General features: G+C 38.7%; 1 protein-coding gene across 1 annotated transcript in view; it reads left to right on the plus strand.

Annotated features, from left to right (window-relative positions):
- Positions 1–23,074, plus strand: part of iars1 (isoleucyl-tRNA synthetase 1) — a 54,486-nt gene that overhangs the window by 25,912 nt on the left and 5,500 nt on the right. The window contains exons 14-30 of the mRNA XM_042733522.1: positions 1,191–1,317; positions 2,783–2,856; positions 2,951–3,145; positions 4,261–4,347; positions 4,441–4,524; positions 5,217–5,361; positions 6,261–6,378; positions 6,488–6,582; positions 8,132–8,209; positions 9,006–9,127; positions 12,761–12,863; positions 12,936–13,019; positions 14,740–14,914; positions 16,317–16,429; positions 16,509–16,604; positions 22,148–22,324; positions 23,032–23,074. The exon at positions 23,032–23,074 is cut by the window's right edge and continues 78 nt beyond it. Of these exons, the coding sequence (XP_042589456.1) occupies positions 1,191–1,317; positions 2,783–2,856; positions 2,951–3,145; positions 4,261–4,347; positions 4,441–4,524; positions 5,217–5,361; positions 6,261–6,378; positions 6,488–6,582; positions 8,132–8,209; positions 9,006–9,127; positions 12,761–12,863; positions 12,936–13,019; positions 14,740–14,914; positions 16,317–16,429; positions 16,509–16,604; positions 22,148–22,324; positions 23,032–23,074 (1,916 nt within the window). The remainder of the gene's footprint in view (positions 1–1,190; positions 1,318–2,782; positions 2,857–2,950; positions 3,146–4,260; positions 4,348–4,440; positions 4,525–5,216; positions 5,362–6,260; positions 6,379–6,487; positions 6,583–8,131; positions 8,210–9,005; positions 9,128–12,760; positions 12,864–12,935; positions 13,020–14,739; positions 14,915–16,316; positions 16,430–16,508; positions 16,605–22,147; positions 22,325–23,031) is intronic.

Below are 23,074 nucleotides of genomic sequence, written 5' to 3' on the forward strand. Positions count from 1 at the left end.
CCATTATTATAATTGTTATTTTTCATTTTAGATGTTTACATTTGGTAAAGCTGTGCTTCCTGCATAAACCTGCCGCTGTTGCATTGGCAGTAGCTTATTACACAGTTACCTTGTTTTTTTTTTTTAATTCAAGTTATATAAATATATTGTTCTATTTGTGTTTTAAAGTTATTTATAATAAGTGATGTGAAGTGTACTGTTAAGTGCACTGATGTGAGGCTCAATTTTGAAAAAGTTTATAGTTAAATTGTTAAATACCCTGCCTCCATTACACATTTTTGTCACATCATTAGAAGTTTGATCACAACATTTGAGTTATCATTGCTAAAAATGTGTTTATGTATATATATATATTCTGTTTATGTATATACTGTATTCTATCCTATATACAGTGCCAGTCAAAAGTTTGGGAAGTGTGTCCCACATTTTGACTGGTACTGTACTATAAAATACACATTAAAAATATTGGCCGAAATATCGGTATCAGACATTTTTTCTTCCCTAATATAGGTATCGGCCTATATAGGCCGATACCTATATTAGGGAAGAAAAAAAAAATATATAGAAGTGCTTCCGAACTTGATTGATTGGCTAGATTGTGATCCCCATTTCATTACAATGGCAAGTAGGGCGGCAAAGGGGCAGAAATCGTCCATTGAATTTCTGGAAACTTTCCAAAAATATCCAAAATGTCCAAAATATAACAAAGTTTTCCAAAAATTCTGGAAACTTTCAGGAAATTTACATGAATTTTTCACCCTTTTTCAACCCTAATGGCAAGCCATTTGTCAACTTATGCAACCATCTCCATATCTGATATTTATGGAATTTCATGCTTGTCTGATAGATTTTGATAATTGAATGGATCATTTTGCATGTAACGGTGAAGTTGTGAAGAGTCTGACAGTTTCACTGTGAATCAACTCATCGGTTTTGATCAACAAGCCACGTGCATTTAGTTATTGTGCAAATTTTAGACAATGCACTTACTTTTGCACACATGTGCCAAAACACATGCAATTTGCTTAAGTCAATAAGAAATTCAAATCTTGTTTTGAGAAAAAAAACTCTCATTTGAGAACTGAGCCAGTTTGAACGTGTAAGCATTCAAGCTTAGTAAGAATAAGAGCATTTTTGGGACATTTCTGCATCCGTCTATATGAAGTTAAGAGTGGTGTTTTTGTACCCAGGGTTCCTGAGTTTGTGAGGGAGAAGCGCTTTGGCAACTGGCTGAGGGACGCTCGAGACTGGGCGGTCTCTCGAAACCGCTACTGGGGGACGCCCATCCCGCTGTGGGTCAGCGACGACTATGAAGAGGTCAGTTATGGATCATCAGCGTTTTGATAACATTTTGCAGCCTTTTTTATGTATTTTTTTATATCTCGATGATGGATTTGTTTTAGAATGGCTTAAAAGTCAGAACCCTGGATTCAAGATGTTTCATGCAAAAATAAAAAAATATCAGAGGAAAAGTCATCATAAAAATTAAAGGCATGTTTATACACTGCTTTTAAATTACCGGAATTTATTGATTGGTTTAAAAAAATGCATAGTAATAAAGAATAGTTTTTTACCTGCCGATATTTTTATTATAACATTTTTAACACGGTTTTTATAAACCTTAATTTAAAAATAAATGCCAAAATTTAATAATATTGATTTGTAAGAATAAGTTGGACGATTAAAAAAAATAAAATAAATAAATTGAATTCAAATAATTGAATTATTTGAATTAACTTGATATGAAGGCTAAAATCACTCCCATTGCAAGCTGTGTTTTGTGAAATCTGTGTGAACCTGATGCCTTCTCCATTGGAGTGTTCTTAGAAAGATAACTGTCTTAAACGTTGGTAATGGTCTTTAACTGCTCTTATTAGCGTGCTTTTCTTAAAAGCTCAACTTGTGGGAAGTCAGAATTAGGTTGTTGGCGTCTGCCTGCGGAAAAGAAGGACAGCGACCTGCTTCCTGAAAATAGCATAATGAGTTGTTTCCAGGAGCGAGTCTCTGGAGTGCCACCGGCTCCCCGAGCGGAGCGGAGCGGGGCCAGAAAGCGCAGCTCTCTTGCTCTCTGCCGAGGCGGCCCTATCTGGGCCACATTACCTGAGACCAGCCGAAAACGGGGACAGCAGCCCGGCCTCGCTGCTCACTTTTAGTAACACACTTTATGGTAAACTTCACTGCCCACCTGGAGAAAATCAAGGTTGTCCTGCTTTTTGGCCGGTGTTAAGTTTGCACTAAAATGTGAAATGTGCCTATTTTCATACGAGTACTAATAACATTACTCTTATTTTCTTCTGGATGCATACAATTTTCTTTGGATAATAAAATATTTTTCCCAACGGTCTGATGGTTCTTGGACAGTTCATATCTGTGTTGTACAGTGGTGGCCAAAATGATTAGCGCACTAGTATTTTAATCAGCTGGTTAATGGTTTCTCGAAGCGTCTCGGAGACACAGTTGTTCTGGATTGAGTCTGTCTCAGTTTGTTCTGTTTCTTCATGTCACTCCAGATCACATCTTTGTGTGGAGCATTAAAATCTAAAATGAATGGCCAAATGAATGTTTGCAAACGTAAAGTGATATTTCCTTCTGACACACTGCAGTAAAAGATCGAATAACTGACTTAAAACCATTTTCTAAGCTGCACTGTGAAAATACTAGTGCTTGAATTATTCCAGCCGTCACTGTAGTTTAGCGGTGGTGATTTCACAAGCAGGTTTGGGAGCTCGTGTCCTGAATGTTCAGGCAGATGATCTTGAGTTGGTTCTTCGTTGGTGTTTAGGTGGTGTGTGTGGGCTCCACGGCCGAGCTGGAGGAGCTGACAGGAGCTAAAGTATCTGATCTTCACAGAGAGAGGTGAGACAGAGACACCTGACCGCCTCGTCATCACAGCCTCAGAGCAGCAGAAGCCTCACCCAGGTGTGTGTGTGTGTGTGTGTGTGTGTGGCAGTATTGACCACCTGACCATCCCGTCCCGCTGTGGGAAGGGGCAGCTCAAGAGGGTCTCGGAGGTCTTCGACTGCTGGTTCGAGAGCGGCAGCATGCCCTACGCCCAGGTGCACTACCCGTTTGAGAACAGGCGTGAGTTTGAGGATGCCTTCCCAGCTGATTTCATCGCTGAGGGCATCGACCAGACCAGAGGATGGTGAGAAACCCTTCGACTGTTCATTCAGAGTAGATCTCTGAGAAAGATCATATGACTCCAAAAAACAAAAAAATTAAGAGTTGACAGAGATTGAGGGCCAGTGCCAATATCATAGACAGCAGGTGTGTGTGTGTGTGTGTATATATATATATGATGTTACACTGTTTAATTTAAAGAGAGTAAATAACGCATGATGCAATAAAATGTGTTTTTATTATACGTAAAATTTGCTAAATTAGGAATAAAACTTAAAAATGGATCAATTTAAAGAAAATCTGATCTTGATTTAAAGAACAGCCTGTAAAATGATCAGTGCATTCTTGAGATGTTGAATTATTGTGGTATTTTTGCTAAGACTATTGTTTTTAAGACAAATTTCCCACTGAATTCTCATTACTATAAGGGAAAAGTACTACATTTGTAAAGTATAAGTTTTCTAGCATAACTTTTCTTTTTTCCATTAATTGCATTAATGAAAACCGGGAGGGAGGGGTGAATTTCTTTAGGCAAAATCTTACTACATTTTGTGGGGTTAGATTTGATTCGATTTGATTAGATTTGCCCTATTTTATATATATATATATATATCTTTTGAATAATGCATGTATTTACAGAGCGGTGAGACATGTGACTGCAGCTTATTCCACACGCTTCATTTATTATTCCCACACATCTGCCATGGATCCACCAAACATCATAATCTCAGTTTTAGATCACTTATTAATTGTTTATTGAAAAAGCATGCATAACAGACTTATGCTATAACTTCTGGGTTTAAAAAAAAAAAAAACATTTTACATCCTGAGCACGGTATTCAAAGAGAATAAATGTGTTTGCACAGGAAACACAGTCACTGTACATCAGTCTCTCACACACACACACACACACACACACAGAAAGCCAAATGTGTCTGATTGACAGTGTCACAGTTTAAGATTGATCTGATGCAGCATTGCATTAACAGTATGAACCGGGGTTATTTTATACTGTTGTGTGGTGTGTTCGAGGATCTAACTCTGCGTGCAGTCGATTGTCTCGTTCATCTCCACAGTCAGTGTACCTGCAGTGTTTGTGCAGGACATGCAGCATGTGTGTCATGTGTCGCTCTGCTCTAGGTTTTACACGCTGCTGGTGCTCTCGACCGCTCTGTTTGGGAAACCGCCGTTCAAGAACGTGATTGTCAACGGGCTGGTTCTGGCAAGGTAACGCACACACTTCGGCCTGCACTGACTCTGTACCGCTCTCTGACCTGGAATCACTGCCAATGTGTGTGTGCATGTGTGTTGTGTGTGCAGCGACGGACAGAAAATGAGCAAGCGTAAGAAGAATTACCCCGACCCCGGCCTGATTGTGCAGAACTACGGCGCCGACGCGCTCCGGTGAGCAAACCACACACACACACAAAACATGCTCCTTCTGCACACTATCTACGAATATTAATCTGTGAGCCATTTGAAATCCCTCTCAAGCACAGTTGTGATATGGGCATATGGGTAATAATAAGATATTAATGTCCGTCCATATGGGGCTGTGCACACTAAATGCTCTCACATATATGACATGACCGTGACTTTTACACCCCTTTAGTTTGGGTTTTGTTTATTGTGTGTTAGGGATTGGTGATATGTTGAATACTTGCAATGTATATGATATTATTTTGAAATAAAAACTTTTTGAATTTAAAGATAAGGGTAAATTTAACTTATTTCGTCTCTTGTCTGTTGTTTGTCCGAGGGAGCAACAGTAACTATACAACATGAAACATGAAACATTAACAGTAGACGGGCTAAATGAGGTGCAGCTTCACTCGGTGCCAGCAGGTGGCGCTTACGGGACAGCAGTAATGCAGTATTTCACTGCTTTTCACTGTAAACAAAGCAGCCCCGCCTTATGAACACTACAAATACATTATACAGAGGCAAAATGAAAAGAAAATCTAAACGTTTTTGAAGACCGTTCCCGATTCACCGATTTAAATCGTCACATATTTGCATTGATTTTCAGCCGGCTCGCAGGGCATCGCTACATCCCTGCTCTTTCAGCTCTGATTTCATTGTTTCTGTCCCTCCAGACTGTATCTGATCAACTCCCCCGTGGTCCGTGCTGAGAACCTGCGCTTCAAAGAAGAGGGGGTTCGAGACGTGCTCAAAGACGTCTTCCTGCCCTGGTACAACGCCTACCGCTTCCTGGTGCAGAACGTGCAGAGACTGCAGAAGGTACGATCTGACCGGATCTCCTGAAGCGCCCCAGAGCCTCTTTGATCCACTGAAGCCATGCAACTACAAGACTTTGCTCAGTCAGCACAGAACTTTTAGTTTAGTTCAGTTTTTGTGGCCTCAGCAGCAAACCTCTTGAAATCTGACTTTCACAAATTAAAACCACATCCTTATGCAGGTCCTTTTTTTTTTTTTTTTTTTTTAAAGATATTTATAATGTTACAAATGAATGCTGTTCTTATGTTCATCATCAAATCCTGAAACATAAAATGCACCACTGCTTCCACACAAATATTAACTATTTTCAACATTGATAATAATTAGAAATGTTTCTTGAGCAGGAAATCAGCATATTAGAATGATTTGTCACATTTTAAAATGTATTAAAAGAGAAAAGTTATTTTAAGTTAATCAAATAGACTCAACCTGGGTAGCATGCATATTTTAAGACCTTTCAACATTTTACCATTGCCTAACATATCAGAGTAATACACTCAAAGTAAAAGCATTACTTTGCAGGTTTTGGACACTTGATGTAGTTTTAGTGACATACTACACACTGACAGCAGCTCTGACTTACTTTCCTGTGTGTAAGATGAAAGTGGATGTTTAGAAAGAATGACTTGAGTGCTACTTTCCTAAACATTACCATGAAATTTGTCATTATCAAGGTCAGACATGCTGCAGTGCATTTGACTCGTTAAATTTTTATATCAAACGCAAGAAGATCTTTAGTGAATAAGGACTTTACCGGGTCATTATTTTAAACTGGCCATGATCATTTTCCTTCTTCCAGACTTCAGTAGAGTAGATGTGTCTAGATCCGCTCAGTGCTTGACATGGGCTTCGGTGTGAGCTCGCTCACTCATTCACGTCTGTCTCTTCTCTGCTGTCATTAGGAAGAGGCCGTCAAGTTCCTGTACAATGAGAGCACGGTCAGCGTGAGCGACAACATCATGGATAAATGGATCCAGTCCTTCACTCAGTCACTCATTCATCACATAAGAGATGAGATGTGAGCCAACACACCATACTCTCACACCAGTTAATGGTTGACTCCTAAACTTGAAGTGGATTGACAATAAGGACAGTCTGAAATAGATCTGTTTTTGTGTGCTTGTGTTTCCAGCCTACAGACTCTATACGGTGGTTCCCAAACTTGTCAAGTTCGTGGATATGCTCACCAACTGGTATGTGCGGACGAACCGCAGACGGCTGAAGGTGGGCAAGATACGAGTCATACACTGTCAAGAACATCAGGCCAATCTCACAAAACCTGTCAGACATATCCCGGTCAAGTTTCAGATTTCTCTATCAATCAAAAGAAAGAAAGAAGAATATATTAGTTTGAGCCTCTAGTTTTTCTACGGAAACCGCTTTGCTTGAGATCTTTGCATTAAAAGTGAGCCGCACCGAAAACCATTATAAAGGCCGTAATAAACAGATCTGTTATTTTAGAAAGATATCTCATCCCTGAATGTCTTTCATCCATATTGTGCGAAATGCACTTCGAAATTTCTATTAAATTTATGTTTGGTCCATTTACAAACAAAAGACAGAAACAGACAGAATGAAAGAAAACCATTATCAATGCATACTTTCTTATTAGGGTGCAATGGATAAGAAATGCATGTGAGTTTTTATCTGGTCTGATTTTGTATTATGATAGAAAGAAGAAGTTTACCGGCTTGGCCAGCTTTTTCCTGCTTCATTTTGCCACTTACACATTCATAAGATCATGGCCTTTATAACAACTTCTGTATTATTCTGCTTTGTTGATGAATGGTGCAACTGTGCAATCTTACAACTGCAGTTTTGGTGTATTTAACAAACGTTAATCACCTTTATTGTCACTGCAGTTTAGATGGACCCATTCTGCACATACGCCACAACAAATCCATTCTTCCACAGTTATGCAAAACAGTTTTATGCAGTACTGCAGAAAGTGCTGTAGTGTTTTTGTGGTATTTTGGATGAAGATGATGTCCCATGGACCCTCTTTAGCTCCATTGTTCACTATTATAGAGAGTAATATGTGTGAGGTCTGCAACTCTGCATTAGGACGAGCGGTTTGGAGAAAAGATAAATGGAATATGTGAGGAACTATGAGGGGAATATTAGAGAAGGTAAAACATTTTAATCAAAATTAAAGACATTCAAATTTTATGTACATTTTATATAAACTTAGACATAAACCATAATAGAAGGATTTATTAATGCAAAGGTAAAGCTGATTGCAAATTGACTAAACATTAATGCAAAAAAAATTGTATAAATAAATAATATTTTCACAAATGAAAATTTGACACGTTTAGTGAGGTTTTATCAAATGCTCCAGTACTACAAATTTGATAATTTGTACTCATTTTGTTATATCTCATCGTTTCTCATCAGTTTGGCTCGCTCAATTGTTCTGACATGAAATGTTATTTAAAAAAAGTTAGGTGTGCCCCAGGTATTTGTCTTAAGCCCGTTTGCGTTCTCTAATATTGAGAAAACTGCTACTCCCTGATGAACTCTTTACATTAAATCTGGATCAACATTAAATCTGGGCTTTATTTTGGGCTTTTCAGTTTATCTTGCTCAGTCTGTGCATAGAGCGTCTCTACATTCTGCTGTTAACACGAGTGTGAACACAGAGCCGGACCTGCAGGCTCACACATGATGCGGTGTTGTGACAGTGCGCTGTAGAGGCAGTGTGTTGCGTGTTATGTGCTTGCAGCTGTTAGCCTCTTTCTCTCTCTCTCTCTGTGTGTGTGTGTGTGTTCAGGGTGAGAGTGGTACTGAAGACTGCATGCGAGCCCTGGAGACCCTCTTCAGCGTGCTCTTCTCCATGTGCAGACTGATGGTGAGTCACGCCAGTGCTCGCAGCTCCTGCATGCTTCAGATGAAGAGAAGAGATGAGAAGGAATGTGGTCATTCTCACTGGAGTGTGATGAAATGTTAGAAGTGTAGCAATGCTGCTGGAAGAATTATGATGCAGTGCTACAATTAAAATCACTAAAACCACTGGTTTGTATAGTGGAAAAAAATACTTAAATTATATTATCAGTAATAATAGAAACAGTCCTTAGCTTAAAATGCAAAACTCGTTATTGTAACCTTTTAATTAATCATTCCCTTAATAGTTCGTGTAATTATACTTGGTAAATGTGTCTTGTTTTAAGGATGTTTATTTATTTATCTATCTATTTTTGGAAAACAAGATAAAAAGCCGGATTAAGAAGCTGATTTTGCTGTGTAATAGTTGTAGAGCTGATCGTCCTTTCATAACTATGAAGGCCGGGCGTCAGTAGAGCTCATTTACTGTGGTAATTAATTACTGACCCAATAGGTAATTGGCAAAATCATTTGAGAGATAAGCAGGGTGTGAGACAGTCAATGGCCCATTTTCCTCTTCAGTGATTCTGCGTCTTTAGTGTTTAAATTAATCTCCATAAATCCTCATTGTTCAGTTATTGCTTAAGCAGGTGATGGCAGATGTTCAAGAGTGAAAGGTTTAAGAGGGAAGAAAACCAAAGAAAGTCCTGGTTGTTCTGAGTATGATGTCTGTTATTAACCTTGGCTTTGTGTCAGGGTGGCTACATGAATAGAGAGCTTTCACTGCTGTGTTCCTTCACTAATGGCGTGTTTATTGGTCTCAGGCTCCCTTCACGCCGTACATAACGGAGCTGATGTACCAGAACCTGCGTCATCTGATCGACCCGGCGTCACTGGAGGAGAAGGACACGGGAAGCATTCACTACCTGATGCTGCCGCATGTCAGGTACACAGCATTACTGCCACTGCTCAGCGTCTGCACATCTCATACAGACTCGTCATCGCTCTTTCTGGTCCTAGCCTTCGCACTGCCATTCAGAAGTGTGGCATCAGTAAGAGTGTTCAAAAGAAGTCTCTTCTGCTCATCAGGGCTGCAGAGTTTTCTATTTTATTTTACATTAAACTGTAATTTATTTCTGTGATGCACAGCTGTATTTTCAGCATCATTACTCCAGTCTTCAGTGTCACATGATCTTCAGAAATCATTCTAATATGATGATTTATTATCAGTGCTGGAAACTGTTGTGCTGCTTAATATTTATTTGGAACCTGTGATACCTTTTTTCAGGATTCTTTGATGAATCAAAAGATAAAAAGTAGAGCATTTATTTAAAATACATATATTTTCTAACAATATACACTACAGTTCAAAAGTTTGGGGTTAGTGAATTTTATTCTTTCTTATTTTTTTTTATTTTTTTTTTTAAGAAATTAAAACTTTTATTCAACAAGCATGTGTTAAATTGATAAGTCATGATAAAGATTTATATTGTAAGAAAAGATTTATATTTTGAATAAATGCTGTTCTTTTTAACATTTTATTCATCAAAGAATCCTGAAAGAAGTATAGCCGTTTCCAAAAAAATATTTAACAGCACAACTGTTGCCAACATTGATAATTCTAATAATAAATCAGTATATCAGAATGATTTCTGAAGGATCATGTGACACTTTATACTGGAGTAATGATGCTGATGGAAATTCAGCTTTGATCACAGAAATAAATTATATTTTCAAGGATATTAAAACAGAAACCATTATTTTATATTGTAATAACATTTTGCAAGATTACTGTATTTTTCCGTATTTTTGATCAAATAAATGCAGCCTTGATGAGCAGAAGAGACTTCTTTAAAAAACAAAAGTCTTACCGATCCCAAACTTTTGACCGGTTGTGTGTGTGTGTGTGTGTGTATATAATAAACAGCAGAATTTGAGAGTTAAATGAAGTGCGATGATGAAACGAGCTGATATTGAAGGGAGGATGGCTGCTGGAGTTTCTCTGAGAGCAGAATGTTTCCGTCAGCAGTCGGATGGAAGGAAACAGACTGATATGCTGGAGAAACTCTCCATCTGACGACTGATGATGCAGATTAAACTCCGTCAGATGTGAAGCTCAGTGTGCTTCCACACAACCCTGATGCTTTCAGAGACTGTTCGACGGAAGAAAATTGTGTTTCGCCTTATTCCATGAACTCCGTCTCAAACGGGTGTCCTGCGCCTCGTAAAGAGGAGTGTTTGTGGTTTTATTGTGTCCGGTCAGATGTGGAGAGTGAATCAGGACGGTCCTTGTGTGTCCTTGTGTGCTGCCGACATGATTTAGTGTGTCCTTTACTGCCGTCCGGCTGTAAACACATTTCCCAGAGTACCTCCGACGAGCTGGACTCTGTTTGAGCAGTAAAACGTCCTTCAGTCCGTCTCTGCTGCTTTTATACGTTCACATAGTGTTCTGTGTTACTGTTCTCTCAGAGGTGACCTGCTGTCACTGATTGAACATCTTCCTGCTCCTTCTTCATAATATTTCACTGAAGACCGAGAAACAGTCCACAGACGGAGGTTTTAGTCAACAAGATGGAAAGCTCCACCTCAGATATATATATATATATACAGTACAGACCAAAAGTTTGGAAACATTACTATTTTTAATGTTTTTGAAAGAAGTTTCTTCTGCTCATCAAGCTGCATTTATTTGATCAAAAATACAGAAAAAAATGTAATATTGTGATATATTATTACAATTTAAAATAATTGTTTTTAAATTTATTATACTTTAAATTATCATTTATTTCTGTGATGCAAAGCTGAATTTTTTAGGATCATTATCACATGATCCTTTAGAAATCATTCTAATATGATGATTCATTATCAAAGTTGGAAACAGTTCTGATGCTTAATATTTTTTCAGAACATGTGATACTTTTTTAGGATACTTTGATGAATAAAAAAAAAAAAAAAAAAAAAAAGCAGCTATGTTTTTAAAATATAAATATTTTGTAATAACAATATACACTACTGGTCAGTAATTTGGGGTCAGCAATTTTTTCTTTCTTTTTTTAAAATAAAATCAATACTTTTATTCAGCAAGGATGTGTTAAATTGATAAAAAGTGATAGTAAAGAAAATATATTATTAGAATATATATTATTAGAATTTGTTTTTATTTTGAATAAATGCAGTTCTTTTTAACCTTTTATTCATCAAATATATTAGACAGCAGAACTGTTTCCAACACTCATAATAAATCAGAATATTAGAATGATTTCTAAATGATCATGTGATAGACTGGATGTTACATGTGACACTGAAGGCTGGAGTAATGATGCTGAAAATTCAGCTTTGATCACAGGAATAAATAATTTTTTTAAAGTATATTAAAATAGAAAACTATTATTTTAAATTGTAATAACATTTCACAATATTACTGTTTTTTTTTCTGTATTTTTGATCAAATAAATGCAGTCTTGATGAGCAGAAGAGACTTCTTTCAAAAACATTAAAAATAGTAATGTTTCCAAACTTTTGGTCTGTACTGTATATATATATATATATAATCGGTATACAGTGATTAGATTACAAACTGTAAGGCCTTACTGAATTCATATTCACGTTTTATAATCTGATTACTTTTTTGGTTTCTTTTATATTTCTTTCAACCTTCAAATCACATTGATTTGAATAGGGGTAATATTTTACCGTATTGATATAAAAATAAAAATATAAATATTTATTAACAACTTGACGTACATTAAAGATGACATTACATCAGTGCTTCCCAAATGGGTTTGTGAAGGAACTGCAGGGGGTTTGTAAGCTCATAATTAATTAAATCATAAAAACATAAAACTTTCCGAACAAATGAAAGTCGCAGGATTTCTAAAAATGACAAATTTAGAGGATAGAAAGGGTTAATTGGGGAAAATCAAGGAATTATGAACAGTTTACTCAACAAAATGAAATCATGAAATCAGTGTAATAGTAGCTGTAATCTGATTATAAGCATTTTAAAACAGTGTCAAGAATTATATTTTTGGAATCTGTTTGTAATTCAGATTACATATCAGTTATTACCCAGCACTGAATGTGTGTAAATAAGTGTAGTTTATGGTGCTTTTAAAAAGGAGTCAGAAAAGTCAAACCAAAACTGAGAAAGCAGAACATCTTTAACTATGGATGAGTTTGTCCAACGAGTTTTCACTGCAGCTAAAATACACTACACTAAAACTAAATAAGAATAAGCACAAATAATCATCAAATTAAAAAAACAAAAATAAATGCATGCATGTAAAATAAAGAAAGCATATGGTTTAATTTGACTGTGTTTATGTAACTGGGTCCGTGAGTGGGTCCAGCCCAAAAATAGAGTGAGAGGACCGTCAATCAAACGCTAAACTGAAGAGAGATGACTGTGTGTTCAGTGTGAGATCAGTGAACACAACAACCAGTGACACACACTCTCACAGAACATCCACTGTGTGGCCTCTAACTCAACAAACCATTTATTCTATTAAAGATTGTTTGACGTCTCGAGCTGAATTTAGGGTCAAGTGTGAAGCTGTGGTTGTGTGTGTGTGTGTGTCAGGGAGTCTCTGATTGACAAGCGCATCGAGAGCGCTGTATCTCAGATGCAGTCGGTCATCGAGCTGGGCCGTGTGATCCGGGACCGGAAGACGCTGCCCGTCAAGGTGAGCTAGCGTCGTAAAGCTTCGGTGGGTGTGCTGGGCTGCTGAGCCTGAGTGTGCTGCGATCTGTTTCAGTATCCGCTGAAGGAGGTGGTGGTGATCCATCAGGACCCAGAGGCGCTCAGAGATATCCAGTCCCTGCAGAAGTACATCCTGGAGGTAAGAGTTCACATGTGCACACGCTTCCTGCTCGCTCGCAGTGAACGAGGACTGAAGATTTCAGGACTTTCACGATCATTAAAAGTGGTTCATTCTGCAATTAAATGCAACTGCCTATATGCATATGGTATCAGCCTACATAAAAAATAATAATAATAATAATGAGCCGAAAAGAATGCACGTCACACCTGTTTATCAATTTAATAATCTAATAATTATTTATAGATATAGAGTGATGTTTTCAGCATTGCAGATGTCATCAGATCAGTTTTTTTACCAGTAGAAATGTAATTAAAGAGACGTGCAGTGGTTATTCTCACTAGTCAGCGGTGCTGGAGAGCTCTTTATTCAGAGGCAGCTCATTATGCTAATGTCACCTCATGCATATTTATCTAGGCTTTTCTGAAAAGGCAGGCAGGAGAGCGTGGCGCGTGATTTCAAAACGCCAGCGTTGTCTGCTTTCAATGCAGTCTCCAGTGCAGTTCCTCCCGGACGGTTTCTTTATCTTCACTCCTTCATTTCCCGCACACATGCTGAGTTTGGGCTGTAGTTTCTCCTGGCACTGAGTGTGCAGCTCACAGTCACTCAGCACCCATAGATCTGCACTAAATGTGCCATTCAGACACTTTACTGAATGCATTTGCTTAAAAATAAAATATTCAGAATGAAAAACTATCATGGAAATACCCAACCACCCCACAAATGGCTGTTATTTGGAAATGTGAAATGTGCGAATTATATCTGGCATATCTCTACACTGGAAGCGTGTGTGACGCCATGCAGCAAAACTAGACTGAAGTGTAGAAATGCTGCACACTTGCCCTGGATCATGATGGAGGGGATCTGCTGTTGTCTTCCAGTGCAGACTGAGCATCACAGGTGCTATTATATCAAACACAGCAGCTGCAGACGAATCATGTGTCAAAGTGTTATTAAAACAGGAAGTCTAGCGGTGTTTGTGCAGCTCCGCAGCTCCCCCTGCTGGCCTGGAGCAGATCTAAGCACAGAGCAGAAACATTTACATCACTGCGTGTGTGTGTGTGTGTGTGTGTGTGTGTGTGTGAGAGCAAACACTGTCCTTCATCTCCAGCCCCTGCCGCAATGATTTATGGGTGGGCTGGGCCTCCAAGCTAAAATTAGCCACTCTGTCTCCGTGTGTGCGGCGCTCGAATGTTAAACACCCCCGTAGAGAAAGCACTGGGCGGCACACGCCTGCCATTGATCAGAGCCGCTCCACTCACAAATATATTCATGAGAGAATCGCTCAGTGCGGATGATGAAATGGGACGCTCTTGCAGTTGCAGATATTTGAATGCATTCATATCCATCAGAAGCTGAGACGGTTTACTGTTGTACATCAGCATAAACGATGGAGGCCAAAATGATTAGAGCACTAGTGTTCTCACCAGATAAAACTGGTTTTAAGTCTGATAGTTCTGTATTTTGCTGTAGTGTGTCAGTAGGAAATATCAGTTTTGCAAACATTCATTTGGCCATTAATTGTAAAGATGCAGTGAGATTTGTGTGCTCCACACAGAGATGTGATCTGATCATCATCCAGGAGTGACATGAAGAAACAGAACAGACTGAGACACTGTTACAGTCACATACAGTTCATGCACTGATTCAGTGATGCAATGTCATTTTTCTAACACTAAACTGATTTATATGTTTTTGTTTGTCATTCATAGAGTCATATGTTTTTTTTTTTCCCCATCAGGAGCTGAATGTCCGCCAGCTCACTCTGTCCACCGACAAGGACAAATATGGCATTCATCTGCGAGCTGAGCCTGATCACATGGTGCTGGGCAAGCGGCTGAAAGGGGCATTTAAATCTGTTACTGCAGCCATCAAAGAGCTGAAGAGTGAAGAGCTGGAGATCTTCCAGAGGACAGGCATGTACCGCATACACACATCAATCACACAAAATCATCGTTTACTCCCCTCGTGCCGCTCAATTCATTCTTCTGCCAAACACACAAGGAGGATTATTGGAAACCGTGATGAAGGCAAATGAGGACTGGGCCCGTCGATGTACAAAAAGGCCAAAAAAACACAATTAAAAAAACTTCAGTCTCAAATCATACTTCGGCTTGTCAAGGTTTTCCTCAATGTGCAGCATGTAAACATGCCACAGAAAGTGTTTGGTGTCTAGTGAGGATTTAGAGTAATGAGAATCATCATAGAAAATAATGAGAATTACAGACAAGCCCGAACGTCAAACACTGAACAGAATATTTAGACAGAATATTTTTAAGGGTTATCACTGTCTTTCTTCCATGTTTTATTTTTAACAGCAAACCTTGATTCTGCAGCATTTTGTTTGTCAAAAAAATAAAATAATTATGTTTTTGTTTGATTAAATATTAAAATATTAATTAATATAATTGATGTTTTTATGCATTCATTTAATTTCCAGTGTTTAAATCTAGAAAAATTAAAACAGAAAAGACAGAACATAATTGTTTATTAAAAAAAAAAAAAAAAGAATTAGTTACTTTTACTATTAAAAAAAATAATGCAATGTATTGTTGATTTTTAATTTTTTTTATTATTTTTGATTATTAACATTTAATTTAACCACTGGATTTCATAGGGCCGTAAAAGGTCATTTTTGTTTACATTGTTGCTAAATTGAAAAAATGATTTGAATGAATGTTTTTGATTACTGAAATTTAATTTAACCATAAAGGAACCCAGAAAAAAAAAAAAATAATTAAACAGAAAAATCTTGGGAATTTAGGGAAAATTAAAGCGTTCTCAGTGCATTGCAGAAGTCATGCGCGTGGCGGTGCATACACAGTGTGAGCGCGAGCAGAGGAGATGGTGTGAAGCAGCTGTGAGGAGCTCATCTTCAGCAGCCGGTGTTTCTCAGAGCCGTCACCTGTCTGGAGGGGAGAGAAGAGCTCAGGCAGCCGTGATCTGATAGCATCGCTCCCCTTTCTAAAGCATTTTCATGCCTCTTATTCGTAACGCTGATGCTGTGATGAGCAGAACGCTGGATAAGACGGGGAAGCTGTGCTGTAAGAGATGAGATGTGAATCTGGAGATCCTGGAGAGCGTCTGATATCCAGAGACGAAGAAGCCCTTACTCTGCTTTTACACAAACCGGTGCAGATTGAGCAAAATACCATAAAAAAGCCATAATAAAAGTTGCAAATCAATTCAGTCAAAAGTACAAAGGCAGCGCTCTGATATACAGCACTGAAGTTACATAAACATGATTTTGCCAAAACTACTCGCGGCGCTGTCCGGTGTCGTCTGCGAGCAGCTCTCATGTCTGCTTCTCCTCTGCAGGGTCCATCGTGGTGGACGGCCACGAGCTGCACGAGGACGATCTGCGTCTGATGTACAGCTTCGACCAGACCTCAGGAACAGCGTCCCAGTATGAGGCGCATTCAGACGCTCAGGTGCTCTTTCTGCTCTCACTGCGTCTGAACCCACGCTCCTGCAGTCCGCCGATCTGAACAGACCCCTGTGTTCTTACAGGTGCTGGTTCTTCTGGACGTCACCCCCGATCAGTCCATGCAGGATGAAGGTGTGGCCCGCGAGGTCATCAACCGCATCCAGAAGCTGCGCAAGAAGGTGAGAAACACGGAGGACAACACCGCTCAACAGTCACTGAGATGATTTCATACCATCTCTTCAGCTAACCAAGGCTGGATTTATATGATCAAAAATACAGTAAAAAAATTGTGAAGTATAATTAGAACTTAAAATAGCTGTTTTCTCTGTGAATATCTGTTAAACTATAATTAGGGATGCATCGATCCGATACTGGCATTTTCTGCCGGATCGGGTTTCAGCCAGACGAGACCGATCCAAATCCGATATTGTGCGTGTACTGTTCTGTGTTGTTGTTGGAAACCACGAAAGGCACAAAAACATGATAAAGCACCAGAAAGTTTTCGTGCACATATGTCAAGTGTTCTGAAGCTGTTCCATAGTTCAGTGTGAGGTACAGATGAATACTGAAGTCATTAAATTCAGTTCACATAAACTCTTCTCTCCGCTGCGGCTGTCTGTCATCCTCCATTCAGAAATCAACTGCGTGTCTCGTTCGGTTACTACAGTCAGAACCATCAAACTCTCCTCAGGAGCGCACATAACTGAGGTTTGAAACTGTTCAAAGAAAAGGCTCAGTAAACTAACACACAGATTTAATACACTACGTATCAGTATCTCTTCCCTTTGTACTAGTGCTGTCCGGTTCGTGAACGAATCGTTCGTTTTAACTTCTTCTTAGTGAACCAGTTGAACCAGTTCACCAAATCAGACTGAAGCGTTTGAAACTGTTGTGTCTCCAGTAAGCATTAATCCACAAATTACTTAAGTTATTGACTGTTTTAATGTGGCTGACACTCCCTCTGAGTCTAAATAAACCACTATCCCGGAGTAATTAATCTACTGAAACAGTACACGGACTGAAGTGTGAAGAGAGAACTGAAGATGAACTGGAGCAGAGCAGCTTGTGTTGTACTAACTGTTCTGTGTGGACTCGGAGGACTGTGACTCCGTGTTGTTTCAAGCTCATCATTCTGAGCACCGGATGCGTATAAGCGCTCTGTATTGGCGCCTTTAGTATTATAATACTTTTCTGCACAATCAAAGATTATTAATAGTCTTTCTTGTTCTGTGCTATCTATCATATGTTGCTGCCTTTATTACTGTGCTATTTATTTAAAAGAAATGTCTTTTATATTTCTATATAAATGTATTTACTTGGTTTTTCATGAATTTATTTGCCAATAATACAAAGAGCGATGTGTAACATTTTACCAGATTTTAGACTTTTATTTGTAAAAAATATTTCGCTAGATTTTATAAAATTATTGGCTCCCGTGATTTTTCTAGAGCATCTTTTGCTGCTGAATTATCCACTGACCTAGTTTATAATAGTACAAAAAGAGTGATGATCAGGTCAACACAGAGAAGTATAAAAATTCTACATTGATTTAAATAAAACTGTGCTGGTATCGGATTGGATCGGTATCGGCAGATACTCAGAATTTTCGGGATCGGTTCTGAAAAAATGGTATTGTTGCATCCCTAACTATAATTTATTTCTGTGATGAGCAGCTGTATTTTCAGCATCATTACTCCAGTCTTCAGTGTCACATGATCTTCAGAAATCATTCTGATATGATGATTTGCTGCTCAAGAAACATTTCTGATTATTATCAATGTTGAAAACAGTCGTGCTGCACAATATTTCTGTGAAAACCATCATACTTTTTATTTTTCAGCATTCACAGATGAATAGAAAAGTTCAAAAGAGTACCATTTATTTGAAATATAAATCTTTTGTAACATTAGAAATGATATTAGTGTCACTTCTAATCAATTTAATGCAGCCTCGATGAATAAAAGTATGAAAAGGATGATTTCTGAAGATCACGTGACTGGAGTAATGATGCTGAAAATACAGCTTTGATCACAGACATAAATTGCATTTTAAAGGGGACCTATTATGCAAAAATCACTTTTATAAGTTGTTTGAAGTCAGTTGTGTGGCCGGCCGCAGTGTGTGAAAACAACAGCCTATAATGGTAAAACATCCACCCACTCATTTTGTTATAATCCCAATAAATTATAACCAGTCTCTCCAAACGAGTGATTCCAGATTTCTCCCTCTTTACACATGACTGAAGGGAAGACGTCCCGCCCACTTGTGATGCTCTCTGCTCTATTAGCGTAGACACAGGTCTTTACTGTTTTCTTGCAGTAACTTCAGCTGCTGGAGATATACAATGTCAGCGCTAAAGAGGCATTACAAGTGTTGTGTTTTGGGATGCACCAATGCACAAATGAGTCTCCATAGACTCCCTCCATCTGAGCTGCTGAGGACACTGCGGTTAAATTTCATTATTGAAAATTCCAAATTTCCATAAAGCTACCATTATCTCTGTTTTCATCGATGCCGCCTTCATAAACATACCAATACATAATTATCAAAAAAAGCAACCTTCACGTGCCAGTGTTACCAGAATGATCGTAAATAGGAATGTGGTAGTTAAAAATTGCGTATGAAATCAATGTGAAGTCGACCACTTGAATTTGTCGAGCTCATAATCACATGTGGGACTTATAAAGTTTGTGATAGCACGCTAAGGCACAATGAGACCAGCTGTCGTTATTTTTATCGCGCTGTGCTCCTCGTCTGTGTAATTCATGAACGATCAGCGCTCCTTTCACCACTTTCCTCCAGAGAGCCGTTCACTCAGTCCTGAAGCTTTTATTTGGGTGAAGGTTGAAGTCTTATTTTTCGGTGTGTTTTGTGAATCGCACACCTCTGATGTGTGTTTGCCTCAGCTCTCTCTCGGGTCCGGCTCGCTTGTTTTTCCCAGGCTCATGAGGGATGCTATTTGGATGATCTTTCCACCCCAGAGTTCTGCATGCGTCGAGCACCTTCATAAAGCTTAATTACCCAGAGTGCACTTAAAGACCAGCAGCACTTTGAAGTTGTTTGGAATTCCTTCCCTTGCCCCCCTCGCTTTTTTCGTGCCTCTTTTTTCTTAATAAACAAATGTTTTTTCCACTGTGCTCTATATGTGAGGGGGAAGGGCACGGGACGCCTGCCAGGCCTGAATTCCTCTCTTATTGAAAGTCTGAAAAAATCAGAGGGAATTTTCCATGGGAGGGAATTAATTTTTCAGCGTTTGCTGAGATGAGAGGTCGTGACCAGGGGCCAGAGTGAGCGAGGCTCATGGAAGAGCACAAGCCATTGTGGGGTTTTTTTTTTTCCTTGTTGTTCAAAGGTACCGAATGCCCAAGCCTGTGTTTTCCACAACAAGCCGGTTTGTTTTGTCATAGCGTCTGCTTTGGGAAAATGATTAGCACTTGCTGCCTTTTCCCAGTACACATCTGTTTTTTACTCTTTAAATTGAAGGCAGATTAAATGAGCTGTTCTTCACAACCGAAGGACTTGTGTGTAATAAATGATCAGTCAAAGAGAATCAGCAGGCATCCAACACAACTGTTCAGAATATATTTCACCTTCTTTTTATACAAGTTTGCAGCCCTGTTACCATAATTATCTAGACACATTAAATCATTCACCAAGGATGCATTAAATTGATAAAATCTTACAGTAAAGACATTTCTAATGTTACAAAAGATTTTAGTAAAAATATTTATCAAAGCAAAAAATCAGCTTGGAGAAAATCAACAGCAGTACAGAGTATGAAAAGACGATGCAGAAAAGCTGAGCGGATGTGGCGGAAGACGAAACTTGAAATTCACTATAACACCTATAATGACAGCCTTCATGCTTTCAATGTGAAACTAGCCACAGCTAGACAACAACTTCTTCTCAAACCTTATAAACAGTAACTTAAACTACCCTCACACTCTTTTCTGTTACTGTTGAGAGACTGACAAACCCCCCCAAGTCAGATTCCCAGTGAAATGCTCTCAGTTAGCAAATGCAGTGAGTTTGCTTCCTTCTTTTCTGAGAAAATCAATAATATCAGGAAAGAGATTAGCACATCCTCAAGCAATGCAGAGGTCAGACAGATTCAACCACAATTTCAAAAAGGTATTATGTCTGTTTTTGAAGCAATTGAAAGCAAAATTTTGGAAAAAACAGTACAGCACCTAAAATCGTCAACCTGCTATCTTGACATCTTTTTTCAAAAGTGTTTTAAACTGTTTAGAAGCAGATCTCTTAGAAGTGGTGAATGCCTCTCTTCTTTCTGGGACATTTCCAAACTCCCTGAAAACTGCAGTTGTTAAGCCCCTCCTGAAAAAGAGCAATCTTGATAACACCATTTTTGAGCAACTATAGACCAATATCTAATCTTCCTTTTATAGGCAAGATTATTGAAAATGTAGTTTTTACTACTTAAACTTAAATGGATACCTGGACAATTTTCAATCTGGTTTCCGACTGCATCACAGCACAGAGACAGCACTCATTAAGATAATAAATTATATTCGCTTAAATTCTGACTCTGGCAATATATCAGTGCTGGTATTGCTAGATCTCAGTGCTGCGTTTGACACTGTCGATCATAACATACTACTAGAGAGACTGGAAAACTGTGTCAGGCTTTCTGGGATGGTTCTCAATTGGTTCAGGTCATACTTAGAAGATAGAGGTTATTATGTGAGTATAGGAGAGCATAAGTCTAAGTGGACGTCCATGACATGTGGAGTCCCACAAGGCTCAATTCTTGCACCGCTCTTGTTTAGCCTGTATATGCTCCTTCTAAGTCAAATAATAAGAAAGAACCAAACTGCCTTTCACAGCTATGCTGATGATACCCAGATTTACCTAGCCTTATCTCCAAATGACTACAGCCCCATTGACTCCCTCTGCCAATGTATTGATGAAATTAATAGTTGGATGTGCCAGAACTTTCTTCAGTTAAACAAGGAGAAAACTGAAGTCATTGTATTTGGAAACAAAGATGAAGTTCTGAAGGTGAACCCATACCTTGACTCTAGGGGTCTAACAACTAAAAATCAAGTCAGGAATCTTGTTGTGATTCTGGAGACAGACCTTAGTTTCAGTAGTCATGTCAAAGCAGCATACAATCATCTAAAAAACATTGCAAGAATCAGATGTTTTGTTTCCAGTCAAGACTTGGAGAAAGTTGTTCATGCCTTTATCACCAGCAGGGTGGACTATTGTAATGGTCTCCTCACCAGCCTTCACAAGAAGACCATTATACAGCTGCAGCTCATTCAGAACACTGCTGCCAGGATTCTGACTAGAACCAGAAAATTAATTCATTAATTCATTTTAAATCAACTTTTAAATCAGTTTTTAGTTTTAACATTCCTTGTTTTGTGTTGATTATTTTTTATGATTATTTTACTTCCTTTTATATGTAAAGCACTTTGAATTACCACTGTGAATGAATTGTGCTGTATAAATAAACTTTGCCTTGCCTTGCCTAGAAAGATTTCTGAAGGATCATGTAACGTGATCACACGATACTCACAAAGAAAACAGCTCTTTTAACCTGTGATATTCTAAAATATTACTGTATGTTTTTAAAATCAAACAATAGTATCACATAAAATAATATTAGAGACGGAGTAAGATCAAGCAAAAAATTTGTTTTGTTTTTTCCCTGTAATCTTGCGTATGTGTCTTTAACGTGCCAAACATGTGGTCTCAGGGTCATCTGGTCCCTTCGGATGAGATCACTGTGTATTACAGCAGTCAGCCGGCGGGGGAATACCTGGATAAAGTCATCCAAGCACACACGGACTTCATCTTGGCCACGACTAAAGCTCCTCTCAAGCCCTATCCTGTGGCCCAGAATGCCAGTGTGATCGTCCAGGAGAAAACTCAGGTGACGCACTGATTGATGCTGAACTCGTTTAGAGATGCACAGATACTGATCCGCTCGGTCACTCTGAGACTGGGCCGTTTCCTTCCCTTTGTTCTCCTGCTAATACCAACATTTGATATCTACTAATACCAGCCTGCAAATACCAATATCCTTTACAACTCTTTATACATTTAACATGCATGACTTGATGCAGACTAACACAAACAGACCTGAGTAACAGAGTAGTGGAAGTTTGTGGGTAACATGAATATTTGCTTCACTGCTAATTAAAATACACATGAAAACTGTCATGTACAGGAAGATAAGAGCTGATGTACCACTGATGGTGGATGCACTTGAATTATCATCACAAGTCAAGGCACATATTTCAGCACGTTTTCTGACTGCATTTCTATATTCATTCTCCAAATGTTCCACAATCACATGGCAGTTAGGGAAGAAATAATGAATAACACTTAAGAATATAAGTAATGACAGAAAGCTGTGGCTCCTGGCGATATATATTGAGGTCAGTGCAAGAAACTGAACATCCCTTGCAACATTATCATCTGTAATCCAGAGCCTCAGACAAACGAACTGCAGATTTTTCATGTCTGGGTGAACGATCCCTTTAAGAGAAGAGCGCTCCATGCATGCTGTGCTGTGTCTATAGAATGCATTAGCCAGTCATCCTCAGAAGGTCAGGGTTGTGATTGTTTGTGTGGCAGCTGAAAGGCTCGGATCTGGAGTTAACCATCGTGCGAGGGTCCT

The sequence above is a fragment of the Cyprinus carpio genome, chromosome B11 (genome assembly GCF_018340385.1).
Source record: "Cyprinus carpio isolate SPL01 chromosome B11, ASM1834038v1, whole genome shotgun sequence".
Lineage (NCBI taxonomy): Eukaryota > Metazoa > Chordata > Actinopteri > Cypriniformes > Cyprinidae > Cyprinus > Cyprinus carpio.